Source organism: Hemicordylus capensis, chromosome 4 (assembly GCF_027244095.1).
Source record: "Hemicordylus capensis ecotype Gifberg chromosome 4, rHemCap1.1.pri, whole genome shotgun sequence".
In the NCBI taxonomy this organism is placed as follows: Eukaryota; Metazoa; Chordata; class Lepidosauria; order Squamata; family Cordylidae; genus Hemicordylus; species Hemicordylus capensis.
In genome coordinates, this window is record NC_069660.1 from 11193281 (window position 1) to 11207636 (window position 14356).

The 14356-nt window shown below is 45.9% G+C and overlaps 1 protein-coding gene across 4 annotated transcripts in view; it reads left to right on the forward strand.

The window, feature by feature from the left end:
• Window positions 1-8929, forward strand: part of CHRNA4 (cholinergic receptor nicotinic alpha 4 subunit) — a 93969-nt gene extending 85040 nt beyond the window's left edge. For all 4 annotated transcript variants that reach the window (XM_053250496.1, XM_053250499.1, XM_053250497.1 and 1 more), the window contains one exon: window positions 6876-8929. In XM_053250496.1, coding sequence (XP_053106471.1) covers window positions 6876-7001 — 126 coding nt within the window. In that variant the 3' untranslated portion in view covers window positions 7002-8929. The remainder of the gene's footprint in view (window positions 1-6875) is intronic.
• Window positions 8930-14356: the final 5427 nt, after the last annotated feature.

The window sequence follows — 14356 nt, forward strand, 5'->3', positions numbered from 1 at the left end:
GGGAAATGGGAGACCCTCTATCACATCGTGGCCCTGATTCAAATAGACCCTGGTGGTTGCTTTGGGGCAAAAAAGACATCAGGGGTTTGAAACACAGAGCTCCCACCTCACAGCATTGGAGTCACATTATTCAAATACAGTACCCACAAAAGCCCACTGAGTTTTTATGGGCTGCCAGAAAGTGAGCAGAGATGGAGCCAGGCAGTCTTCCCCTGGAAGGTCATAAACCACATAAACTGTCTCTTGGAGGACAGTGGTCTTGTGGTAGCAAGCATGACCTGTCCCTTTAGTTAAGCTGGGTCTGCCCTGGTTGCATATGAATGGGAGACTTGAAGTGTGAGCACTGTAAGATATTCCCCTCAGAGGATGGAGCCGCTCTGGGAAGAGTAGAAGGTTCCAAGTTCCCTCCCTGGCAGCATCTCCAAGAGAGGGCTGAGAGAGATTCCTTCCTGCAACCTCGGAGAAGCTGCGGCCAGTCGGTGAAGACAATACTGAGCTAGATAGACTAAGGGTCTGACTCAGTATATGGCAGCTTCCTATCTTCCTATGTTCCCAGCTGCACCTACTGGTGCCACCCCTCCTGATGGTGGTGGATGGAAGGAGAGATCAGTGAACACTGCCCCACTGTTTCAGTCAAAACTATTTTATCAACTGTGGATCAAGCTAGAGTGGCCACTGAAATTGGTGCTTCTCTCCTGGGCAGAACATCTGAGGAATTCCTAAGGAAGCCAAAACAATGTTTCAAAGAACTAGCAACATTTATCAAAGTGATGGTGGCACACATACTTAAGGTGTCACTGAATTTCACCTGAACCTGAAACCCAAGGTTTCTCCAGGATCTGGAGAAATGAATTTCAGATACTGCATGGAATTCTGAAATTGTTATTCAGAACACTGTGGGCATGTTAATGATGTGCACAAAACTGGCTTTGCCAGTTTAGTTTTGGTCCCGCTCGAACCGGTTCAAATCGATTTGGAGCTCTACTGATAAATGGGAATCTGGTGCAGATTCCACTTTACCATTAAGGGCCAGTGGGGCTTCCCTAGGGGTAGAGCAGGCAGGAGGGCATCTAGTACTTACAAGCCCCATTGGCAATCGTGGGGGTGGGGGCCGCTCCCCACCCCACCCCTGCCGACCTCCCCCAGAGTAGCCAGGGCTGCCAGCAGCCTGGTTCGGGCCTTCTCAATCCCTGTTTGGGCCTCTGTGCATGTGTGATGTCCATTTTAGGCTAGCAATCCCCTTCTCCATCTACAGTCACTCACTGAGCACAGTTAACCATTTCCTGCCCACTCCACTGTGTAACCCTTTTCACCCAAAGTGTACTTTTTAGCTGCTCCAAATGTCATTGTCCCCTCCCCCTCTGGGAATAACTTTACTATTACTGTTATTCATAGACTGCATCTAACAAAAATGTTCTCAAAGCAGGCTAGAGTGAGAGAAACATAATGACAAAATGGTCCCCTGTCCCCAGAGGGCTCATAGTCTAAAAACAAGGAGAGGAGAGCTGGTCTTGTGGTAGAAAGCATGACTTGTCACCTCAGCTAAGCAGGGTGTGCTTTGGTTGCATATGAAAGGGAGACTAGAAGTGTGAGCACTGCAAGATATTCCCCTGAGGGGATGGATCTGCTCTGGGAAGAGCAACTAGATTCCAAGTTCCCTCGCTGGCAGCATCTCCAAGATAGGGCTGAGAGAGATTCCTGCCTGCATCCTTGGAGAAGCCACTGCCAGTCTGTGAAGACAAAACTGAGCTAGATAGACCAAGGGTCTGACTCAGTATATGGCAGCTTCCTATCTTCCTAAGAAACTCAAGGTAGACACCAGCAGCAACCACTGGAGGGTTGCTGTGCTGGGGTTGGATAGGAGACAGTTGCTCTCCCAATAAATATAAAGAGAATCGGAAAGGTGCCTCTTTGCCCAGTTAGCAGGGGGACTTTAACACCTATTATCCAGGATGTGACTTAGTTGATAGGAATATGAGGTCGTTCACATGACTGGGTGGGGGGTGGGAAGGGGGGGCAGGTGAGCGGAAGGCTGTGCTTCACTCACCTTCCTCCCTGACATTTATGTATTTATTTATTTATTAAAAGTAAAACATTAATTAAAAACAAAAACAAAAAATTTAAAAGCATGTAATTTAAAACACACTTTAAAATTTTAAAACAATATTCTAAAAACAACATTAAAACAATCAAAACAATATCAGTTAAAAGTCTGGGTGAAGAAATGCATCTTTAGAGACTTTTAAAAAGATGTCAGAGATGGGGAGGCTCTTATTTCACTAGGGAGTGCATTCCAAAGCCTCAGGGCAGCAGTGGAGAAGGCCCGTCCCTGAGTGGCCACCAGACAAGCCGGTGGCAGCTGCAGACGGACCTCTCCTGGTGATCTCAATGGGCGTTGGGGTTCATAACGAAGAAGACATTCTCTTAAAAATCCAGGGCCCAAGCTGTTTAGAGCTTTATAGGTTATGACCAACACCTTGTATTTTGCCTGGAAACATACTGGGAGCCAGTGTAACTCCTTCAATACGGGAGTAATATAGTCTCTCCTGGATGACCCAGAGACCAGCCTGGCTGCCGCATTCTGGACCAACTGTAGTTTCCAGGCTACGTACAAGGGCAGCCCCACATAGAGCGCATTGCAGTAATCCAGTCTGGAGGATACTAGCAGATGTACCACTGTTCTGAGGTCGTCTAACTCAAGAAACGGACGTAGCTGGCGTTTCAGCTGAAGCTCATAGAAGGCACTTCTGGCCGCTGTCTCAACCTGGGACACCAAGGAGAGACTTGGCTCCAGAAGCACTCCTAGACTGCATACCTGTTCCTTCTGGGGAAGTGTGACCCCATCCAGAACAGGCAGATCAAAATTACAGGAAGATTGCTGGGAACACGGACCATGAAATCACTGGAGAGACGGGATGACTCATCCCGGCCTCCATGTACCCCACAATGTACTGGGCACTGAGTGCATTGGGGGATGCCCCCAGGAGGTGGGTGCACCAGGTGCCCGTCGTTGTGGCTGCGTGGGCTGCAAGAAGGCCACAAAGTCACACAGCCGTGGAGCCTGGCTCAAGGGAGGGCTCGTGCCCTTAACCCAGGCTAAAAGCTGGGCTACAAAGCTGGACTAGGCGGCACTGTCCTTCCGGGATCAGGCCCAATCCCGGTGGTTCTCACACGCATCGTAACCCGGGCTGGGCTTCCCTAGCCTGGGTTAGTCTGCGTATGAGAACCGCCTCTACGTGCTGTATGTATTTTGCAGTGTTGAAAGCATCTGTGAGGTTGCGAAGTATTTAGACGGTGATGTAAGTGGTTAAAGGAAAGGAAGCGTTTTGGACTTGACAAATAACCTTACATTCACATTTTGTTAACTGATCCCCCTTTTTCACCTTCTGTGATGTTTTGCTTCAGGGTGAAAATCACCACAGGATACATTAGATCTGTCTGCCATTAGTTGGCAGAGGTCTTTAATTGCTTTGGCTAAAAGCCTCTGCATTTAGAAGGAATGGTGAACTGTTTCAGCAAAGTTGTAACTAAGCAAAGAATGGAATGACCTAAAGCAGGGTTCTCAAATGTGGCTCCCCCAGATGTTGTTGGACTTCAACTCCCATGATCCCTCACAATGGGCAAAAGTCTAAAGAGTTGCTAGACTGACTAGAGGCAATTTCAAGCAGGCACCAGTGAGGGGCAGTTGCAGCCTAGCGTGGCCCTGCTTCATAGCTGCTCTAGACGAGTATCTCTGTGAGTGGCAGCCCTTGGTGGGAGGAATTAAAGAAACAAACCAAGATTTAGCCTATAGGTCAAATCAGACATAACACCGAACTACAATTACACATAACCTAGGTTGACAAGCCAACTTCAAACCTTGGCTAGAGTACCCAACGTTAACTATGGAATTGTGTTGATTGTGGAATGCGCTCCCTGCTGAGATACAATCCTCCCCATCTCTGGCAATGTTCAAAAAACACCTGAAAACTCATCTTTTCACTCAAGCTTTCTCAGCTTCCTAAATTTTGGGGGTTTTAATATCTGGTTTATTTTAAAATTAAAAACCCGATTTCGGGATTTTAATCACTGTAATTGTTTAATTGTTGTTTTAAAATGTTTTTAAATAGTTAATTGTTATATTGTTTTTTAATTTGTTTTAGCTCTTTACTGTTTTAGTGGTTTGTTTTAATTGTAAACCACCCTGAGCCATTTTGGAAGGGCGGTATACAAATCAAATTAATAACTAGGGATGTGCATGGTCCGGACCAGTCTGGACCGGCACCGAGGGGGGGGTCTCCCTTTAAGGGCGGGGGGGTAGAACTTACCCCTCCCGCCGCTTTCCCCCCTCCGGCGCTGAAGTAAAATGCGAAGTTTTGGGGGGCCGAACCGGTCCGGAGGACATGTTGGAGGCCTCCGGACTGGTTCGGAGCCTGACCGGTCCAGCAGTCCGGCACCGAGGGGGGGTCTCCCTTTAAGGGCGGGGGGGTAGAACTTACCCCTCCCGCCGCTTTCCCCCCTCCGGCGCTGTAGTAAAATGTGAAGTTTTTGGGGCGGCAGCGTTCTTCACTGCTGCCCCTGCCCCCGTCGTTGCCTGCAAGTCTTTCTAAGAGCAGTACGCATGTGCGCGCGGCGGCGTTCGCGCGCCTGTCACCACCGTGCGCACGCGCCACCTACGTCACACGCAGCGCGCATGTGACGTAGGTGGCGCGCACGCGCATGGCAGTGACAGGCATGCGTACTGCTCTTAGAAAGACTTGCAGGCGACGACAGGGGCAGGGGCGGCAGCGAAGAATGCTGCCGCCCCCAAAACTTCGCATTTTACTACAGCGCCGGAGGGGGGGGAAGCGGCGGGAGGGGTAAGTTCTACCCCCCCCGCCCTTAAAGGGAGACCCCCCCCTCGGTGCCGGTCAGGACCATGCACATCCCTATTAATAACAACATCATCATCATCAACAACAGCAACAACTGTGGTTAGTGAAGGGCCATGGTTTTGGATAATAACACTAAGTACAGTTAGACAAAATAAACCACGGTTCCACATTACATCTGAACCCACCCATACAAACTAGCTAATATTAGATCAAATTAACCATGACTCCCTGTGATGTTTGAACTTGCACACTGTATGCTTTTTTAATTTTTATTTTACAATATAATACATAAATACGTATTTTTAAACACAGGTACCTCTTCAGGCAAAACATCTGGATGCTTTTGAGAAAAGCAAAAAAGATTCAATATGTCTGGTGAAGTTTTTCCAGAAGTTAAACCTTAGTTAAACCAAAGAACTGTAGGTTGGAGTGTCAGTAGTTCCATGGAATGGTATGAATGCTTCATGGCAGCACAGCAAAACCTGACGTTCCCAAACGTACAGAAGGATGGCTGGGAAGACATTTGATTGACAGGGTGTCCCTTGGTAGAACTACTGCTCAAAGCAATTGTTTTTTTAAAAAAATATATGGACCTTTTGATAGCCAGAAGAGAATTTTTAAAAAATATTCAGCATTAACTTGACCTTTTCCCACTGTTTTCAGCCAGAAGTTCTCCAACATTAGGCCCAGTATTGTGATGGTTTATTTCCTAAGCACATTTTCTATTTGCATAACAAATTTCATTTCTCCAAGGAAGAAGGGCTGATCCTCCTTCCCTTTTCAGCTTCCCGTGGCTCCTGAAGATCAGCTCCTGAAGCTTTTATTATTATTTATTATTATTTACATTTTCTGTTCCACTCTTCCTCCAAGGAGCCCAGAGCGGTGTACTACATACTAGAGTTTCTCCTCACAACAACCCTGTAAAGTAGGTAGGCTGAGAGAGAAGTGACTGGCCCAGAGTCACCCAGCAAGTCTCATGGCTGAATGGGGATTTGAACTCAGGTTTCCCTGGTCCTAGTCCAGCATTCTAACCACTACACCACGCTGGCTCTCCACGCTGGCTTTTCCCAAAGAGTGGGGCTCCCCAGAATGAGAAAATGGAAGTTGCTCTAGAAAATGGCTTCCCTGTCTTTCATCATACTCTATAAGGCATAGTAAAATTATCCCGTATTCCTGAGGCCATTGCATCTGATGACAAGGTGCTTTTTAATCCACGGAGCTTAATCCAGGAGCAGTAGCATGTGCCTCCAATAAATTGAACAATTAACTTATAATGTGTGCAGACATCTCACCATGTATCCACAGTACTTAACTCTCCCATAAGAAGTGCAACAGTACTGGCTGGCCTCCAGATTAACATGGCTGCACCAGCCCAACAAAGAAAGGTGAGCCCATGCAAGAAGGTCACGTAGCTGAGCAGATGCTCAAAGTTGCTCAGACATTTACACGGGTCTTGGTCCACTTGTGAAAGCATTGCACTTGCACAATCAGGGCTGCAGATAGTTTTGTGCCATTCCCTACAGCATATATGGACCGAGGAAGTGGCTTCACTGCAGGAGGTGCACCATAGGTTGTTGAAATCTACCCTGTTGGATGGGCGCAACACTAGTTTGGAATGCAAGCTCCCAGCTTAGTGGAATTAGCTAGTGCAACACCCTTGCACTAATGCAGGGGTAGGCTGCCTTGGCTCTCCAGCTGTTGCTCGACTACAACTCCCATCATCCCCAGCCCCAAGTGCTCACCCCTGCACTAGTGCAGCATTACTCTGAATGGCAGCCAATAGATATTGGGCAAATGCCATGTACACTGTATGCCCAATACACTGATTCATGCTTGATATCATTGGTATGGTGGCAGGTGACATATTCCAGAGGTTTGGACCCAATCCCCACTATGCAAAGGACTTTTCCTCTAGGCCAGATTGTTTGAACTGGGCCTGTGCTGACTAAACCACCACCGATGCACTCCAAATAAGATGTGATTGTTGGTCAAAGCCCTTTCTTCTCTTTTTTCTTCTCTCAGGTGAAGGAGGACTGGAAGTACGTTGCAATGGTCATCGACAGAATCTTCCTCTGGATGTTCATCATCGTTTGCTTGTTGGGCACTGTAGGGCTGTTCCTCCCACCTTGGCTGGCGGGGATGATCTAAGGATGAAACGACTCTGAAAAGGAATCAATTGCATCCCATTCAATAGATTTCAGTCCACTTGGAAGGGGCAAAGCAGAATGCTGGAGGTGGTCGCTATGAATAATTTACCATAATGTCTGCGCATGAATTGTTCCTGGAAACTCCGGGAATCCCTTCCAAGGTCGCATCACCTGCCTAAGCCATCCTCATCTTCTATATCTCTTTGGGGTGGGTGGGAGGGGCGGGACTGGTTAATTAAAGTTTATCCATAGCATGACGGCATTTGTTGTCATATATACTCCGAAGAACACAGCTGTGTTCCTTTAAGGAAAGTGCCAACAGAGGCATCAATAAACAGACTCAGCCCCTAACAAGTCAGCTAAGAAGCAAAGTTAACGGCGTGGGATTGAGCAGAAGCTCTTTCGAGCCGTTGGCTCTGAGTTAAGGGTCTTGTTGATGTGTTTTTGCACAACAGGTAAGGCATAGTGAAGTCTGGGATGGTGGAAGGGCTTTCCCCCAGAATGTTTGAATGGAAATTAAAAACCCAACATAAGTTTTGCTGATCCTTAGAATTATGCTTCATAAAGAAAGAATAGAAAAAGAAGGCCAAAAGACTATGTGTTTGTCCATGGTGTTTATCCATGATAAAAAGAATCACGTGGTACTGGACTTGTGCTGGACTGTACTATTTCAGGCTACAGGTGGGACTGTACCAGTTCAGGCTGCAGGTGGTTGACCTATTTCAGTACTTATTATACCCACAAGACAAGTATGGCAGAAACAAGCGGGGGCAAAACTCTCCTTCCTGACTTGCAGCTACTTCTGTATATATGGGGAGATTTTCATATTCAGACATTGGATCTTTTCACCGGCACTCTGCAATGGGACAGCCCAGCAAAACTTCCAGTGTAACTCTTCAGACAGTATTTTCGCTTTACAGCTCTGAGATAAAAGGAGGTTTCCAGCAAGAGTAAGTCTGAGACATCCAGAATCCCACAAAGTATCAGGTTCCCATTTCTGACTGTGTGTCAGACACAGTTTTATATTTTACAGATCACCTTCCTTTTTCAGGCTAATGATGGGAGAGCCCTACTTACTTCCACTGGACTGGCTGCACTGTTGGATTGCAGCTGAAGTAGTTCAGAGCAGCATCCCATAACTTTGTTTACCAAAGTGTGTGCTGTGTGGGTTCCAAGGAAAGATTTGGAGAATCCAAAATGGTTCTGGCCATGCCTTTTACTGGATCAACAAAGGACCCCATTTGGCAAGAAACCTTGCTACTCTGCCAACACAGTGGGTCCAATAAAAGGCACCACATTTCGTATCTAATCTGTTGTACCCTGTCCCTTGCATTTGTTTTCAAAGAATCAGGTAAAATTTCTATAATATATTGCAGAGAAAGAGTTCACATTTCCTAAATGCACAAGGTGGATTTTTCAGTGTACTGCAAATACAGTCTGATACTGAAAGGAGATTATAGATCTAATGGTGTCCATATAGCTGTGAAGATGCAGCTTCAACTCTTGGGTCAAGCCATATTTGATTAATGACTCTGGGGGAAGGGGGAATATATATCTGCATAGTCCATCAGCACTCCTGGTACATGGCAATGGTTTCATGGATGGAATGGGGTTAAAGCATAAATGCTATATATAATTTGGCTTGTTCCTACTTGGTACAGCAGCATATGAGTCCCACACCTCTAGTCCAAACCAAGCTTGGTCTTGGTAGGTGAGTCTTTTCCTTGAGGATGTGAACTCAGGCTAACTCTTGAACTGTTTGAATTCCATAAGCAAGATGAGGAGGAGACTTTTGCAGGGAGGGAGACAGAAATCTGAGGGTGACTCTCCAGTCGTTTACTCTCTGTGGGCCAAAATTCTTCTCGATTAAGAGAAACAATTGATGAAGCTTCATGAACAGACTTGAAATAAAGGATTTCTGAGTAATCATCAGCTTGTGTCATTCGTTCTCTCGTCTCACTTGAATGTGAAACACCAAAAAGGTTTCTATCAAAGTACCAGTGTTCTAGGCGAAGATAGGAGAACATGGGAGAATGCATGGATAGGATCAGTGCAAAACAGAAGCCATTCTCCGTACTGAGTAGTACATTGGTCTCTCCTCTTTGGACAAAATTGTCGGCATTGTAAAACTCCTTACAATCATTTGGGGGATAATTTACTGGCAAACATGATAATGACACCTTTTGCACTTGAACTTTAGTACTTTTCAAAAATCCATAAGGGTTTCAAGAGTTTACCAATTTTCAGAGAAGATCTTATATTTGTCCTGGAAAAGTGTTCATTCTTTTTGTTCTTTTTCCAAAATCAATATTCTATTCATACACTATACACCTATAACAATCTCTGCCATCATGATGAAAAGTTAAAATGAAAATCAACATAAAATAAAATAAAAATGACATACAGCACAAGGCTACATCAGCCCAGTAATGTTGTGTGTATACAAGTTATGCAAATTGCACAAATGATGTTGCATAAAAGTAAGTCCATTGCAAATAATGGACTTACTCTTGTGTGGCACCCTTGTGCAAGTTGCATACAACAAACATTACTTTGCTGATATGTCCTTGCACAGCATGTCAGGCAAATTTTTCCGTATTGTTCAGACCTGTCCAGGGATTTAAAAGGTTTACTTCTGTGTCAAGATTTGCCCCTGGACAAGATGATAATCATGTCTCTTTGCACTCTTTATATACCTTCCGCACCCTCTGCAATCACCTGCAACCTTCCACATTAAGCTATATTTTAAACTTCATCTTTGCATGGCTTCCACGCACAGACCTAAACCCAATTGTTCTTCCATTAGTTGATAAGATTTGAGTCATTAGTACTAATTAAAACAGACCCTTTAACCTGGGCATTTCTTTGGATTAAAAACATGCATTCAGGAGCGACCGCTGCATTCATTTGAGGGAAAGATAATTAAGAACAAAGTTTTAAAATATACTGGGGAAAGTGTTATTGCAAGCTCTTAATGGCATGCACTGGGTTTTGGAATCACGTCTCTTGCTTGTGGGTCATGAAACAGAGCGTGAATAATAACTGATGCTGGAAAAAAGACGGAATTGGCTTAGACTAATAGTTCCCAAGGCAGATAGCTAAGGAGCATCTCTGCTTCTTTATGAACACTGGAAGAAAAGAGTTCCTTCTAGAGAGACAGCTAGGTTTTATATTTTAAAAAACAAAAATGAGAGAATGCACACGAGAGTTTTGTACCCCAGCAGCCTTTGACACAACATGCAAATTAGTCATTTTTTTAACCTAGTAGGGCCTAGGGATGTGCGAACCGGTTCGAGTTTGAACTGGTTCGCCATCGAGCTGGGCCTGTTTGAAGGCTCTCCCTTGAGAAAAACAGAGCTGAACACACCAGGCCAACTTGGCGGTTTTTTAATAACTCACCACTGGGTTTGGGTCGTAATGCTAGTCTTGGGGGTGGGGTGGGGTTGCTGCCATGTGGGGGTGTCCCGAAGGTTCCCCCTCTCCCCCACCAGCCTCCCCCCAGTCCTCTTCAGGTTGGTTCAGCCTGTTTATGGCCCTTCTCATCCCTCTGCCTGCTCATGACAGCCATTTTGAAGGCCATCACAGATTCAAACTCGTCATTTGTGTGCCAGGCAACCCAGGCCTGTAGAGGGCAGGGAAGACCCGTAAATGGGCCAAACTGGCCCAAAAAGGACTAGAGGAGGGGGTGGGGGGGAGGGGAAACTTCTGAGATGACACACACACCCCTGACAGCCATAGCAGAACCTCTCCCAGAGGCCACCATTACAACCTGGACCCGGCGGTGAGTTATTCCGATCTATCTATCTATCTATCTATCTATCTATCTATCTATCTATCTATCTATCTATCTATTCAAACCTCGAACCTGCTCAAACTCAAGTGTGTTCTTTCGGTGTGCCAAAACTGAATGTGCCCACTCCAGTTCGAGTCCAGTCCAGACTCAAACCGAACCGGGCAAACTGCTTTGGTGCATACCCTGAGTAGGACCTCTTTTGTCTGCATAGTGCCTCTTCAATATCCAGAATAGCATTTTCCCCCTTACCCCCTACTCCTTTCCGGTATGTAGCTTAGCATCCAGCTTGAAGAAGAATCCTGCAGAACTCAAAAGCTTGTTCATGACTTGCAGACATTTTAGTTGGTCCCATACAAGGTATTGCCCTGTTGTGGTTTTGTTTTGCCTTTTCCATAATGAACCCACACAGCTATGATTACAGTGCTTTAAGATTTATTTATTTATTTATTCATTCATTCATTCATTCATTCATTCATTTATTTATTTATTTCCCAGCATCATATCCTGCTTTTCCTCTCTACAGAGCCAAAGGTTCTGAAGGGGATGCTGTCAGCTCAGAGTTTTGCTCTGGTTTTTTTAGTGAGGGTAAAACTGGCCAACCTTCTTCACCGGCCTCCCCTGTTTCCTGCTATCTGCTAATTTCAGTGTCCATGCTCCTCAAAGTGATTGCTGGTTGGTAGATGCCATTTTCCTCAGGATGCCCCTCTGAAAATGCTATATCATTATAGAGCATCATTTCCAGGGTTGGGGTGGGGGCACTTGGGAAAGAGGTCCCAGGCATTGACAACAATGATGCAGGAAGAATTCTTACAGGAAGAACTTTTGAGGGGGAATTTGATCACGGTGAACTATGAAGCCCACTTTGGCCAACACCAGTAAGCCTATCCTTTTGCCTCCTTTTGCCTCATGCCCCCCCTCCCATGATAGAAACAACAGGGGCAGCAAAAATGGGGTGAGTCCTCATTAAAAGTGGGGAAGGGCAGATCACCCTCCCCAAATGGAACCTGTATTTGCTGCTCTTTGTCCACTCATTCTGTGGTATGTTTGCTTCAGAACGACAGAAAAGGCATATAGCCCCAAGGCACATTTGTATCCATTTCACAATATGAAAGCACAAGTATGGACCCGCAACTAAATGATGCAGTACAGGGGTCATGGAATAGGATATATCTAATGCTGAATGTTGTTAGTTTATTGTGTGGTTGTGTGAGTGCGTGCACACATACGACAACAATCAGCAGATTAGCAGATTCACTGTCAGGGGTGGAGCCACCATTAAGTGGACAGCTTTAAAGAACCCAGCCATGAGCCATGGAGGGGTCATGCGAGATCTCTGGAGTCAATTCCCAGAGACTGTTGGCTGCCTGGGTGCATTTCTTTCCCTTTCTCTCCCTCCAGTAAGGGAGAGATGCACTCTGGAGGGTTTGTGCGGGACCTCCAACGATTGGGCCATGCCCACATGTGTGTAACGTCAAACACAAGGGGAGTCTCTGGTGCATGTAGTGCGCACACGGCAGGGCCACCAGGGATGGGTCAGAACCCAGGCCTCCATTCTCTGGCTTCGCTACTGTTCACTGCACAACATCCCCCACTGTTCCTTAGGAGAGGTCACGCATGAGTCAGACCCCTTTCCCCCAAAGAAGCACAAACCCATGAAAGACTGGTGAGAAAACTAAAACAGGTTTGATACCTAGAAGAAGGAGTTGTGACTGTCCTTACGGATTGTTTTTCAAGCTGAGAAATTCTCCACATTTTTTGTTCAAGCTCTTCTCCGCCTCTTGCCACTGAGTAGCGCTAGTTTCACTCATCTGCTTGTCTGTTAACTGTACTCTGAGCTCACGAACATTCTGTTTTATTGACTTGCATGGGGGCAGTTGTGGGGGGATTTGGCCCCCTTGGGATTTGTTCTTCAGATTTTTGGAACATTGACATATCTGTGAGTCACCCTGAGTCTTCCAATACATCCCACTTGCATGCAAGCACTCAATTTATCCGTCCATAAGGATCACAATCTTTCCAGTTCTTTTGGAAACAGTATAGAGATGTTTCAGTTCAGAATGCAGTCCGTGGAGGTGAGGTCAGTGTGAGTTGCTGAAAGGTGATCGTGCCAGAACCTCAGGTCTTGTAACAGGCAACTGTTGCTTAGTATGTGTGGAAGGGCACTTTCTTCATTATTGTATCATATTCCTTAATGCCCATTTCTTTAAAATAACAAGTTGTTCTAGTAAGAATTAATTTGCATACTTTCCTTTCACTATCCCTACAACTAGACTAAATTCAGTTCAAATTGGTTAGGTGGTCCACAAGTTAGACCTTTTGCACCTCAAACGTTCACGTATCCGCCATCTTGGATTGGAGTGGATGGCATCATTACAAACTACACCATTGAGGTGTCCCTGTGTATCACTCACTACTATTGTACCAAATTTGGTTCAAACTGTCTACAAGTTAGCCCACTTGCACCTCAAACATTCATGCACCCATCATCTTGGATTGGGCTGCATGACCTCATCACAAACTACATCATTGGGGCATCCCTATGTGTCCCTACAGCTGTAGCAAATTGGTTCAAACTGGTTAGGCAGTTCACAAGTTAGCCCACTTGTGCCTCAGAGGTTTGTGTGTCCACCATCTTGAACTGGGGTGGATGACATCATCACATACTACACCACTTAGGTGTCCCTATGTGTCTCTACAACTGTACCTGATTTGGTTCATATTGGTTCAGGCGTTGCGAAGTTGATGGGGGAGATACACACATGGTTGGAGACACACACAGACACGCACACGGAATGCCGGGTGATCTCGTAAGCCTGCTGGAAAGTAGGCTAGAAAGAGGAGTATGGGGCACACACAGATGAGAGGATGTGGTCCTAAATGTGTGGGGCTTAAGGATGCAGAGGGCCAAGGCAAGCAGTGTCCTGCTAGATGTCTTTCTCCCCTAGCTAACAATATTGGTTGCCATCTAGACCTTGTTCTTGTTGTGTCTGGACTCTACCACTTCAGACCTCAGCTTGGAACTCGCATGTCTGAACGCTCCTCCATATAAAAAAAATATCCTGCAAATTTAGCCTTGTATTCTACCTCACATGCTGGTTTTTCCTGAATGACTGTATGTGTGGCGGGGTTGTGTTTCTTGTTTTTGGTGAGAAGTTATTTGGCATTCCATTGTGTGAGTCCCCACTAGAGTGCGGACAGGCTGAAGTGGTACAGTCCTGGCACAGGTTTGCCACCTCAGAAGCAGACCACGCTCCTTCTGCAGTGTTTTTAGCAGGCCATGAGGAAGCAGTTGAACCCGTTCTGTCCTGAAGGCTGTCACAGGTGGTGCCTCAAGAAGCGACATTTTTCTTTCCTACGGTAACATTTCCTTTGGACTGAGGCTACGTGCTTATCCATATTCATAAGCCTCCTTTGCTGCTTTTCGATTTTTTTTTTTTTTGCTGTCAGGAACTGCTTGCTCAGCAATGGCACAATTTGTTGAGTTTGCCTCCAGCGCGCCACTGAGCTAATATTTGCTGTTTCCACTGGTGGCTTCAAACCAGCTCGATAGAAAGCGGGGGAAG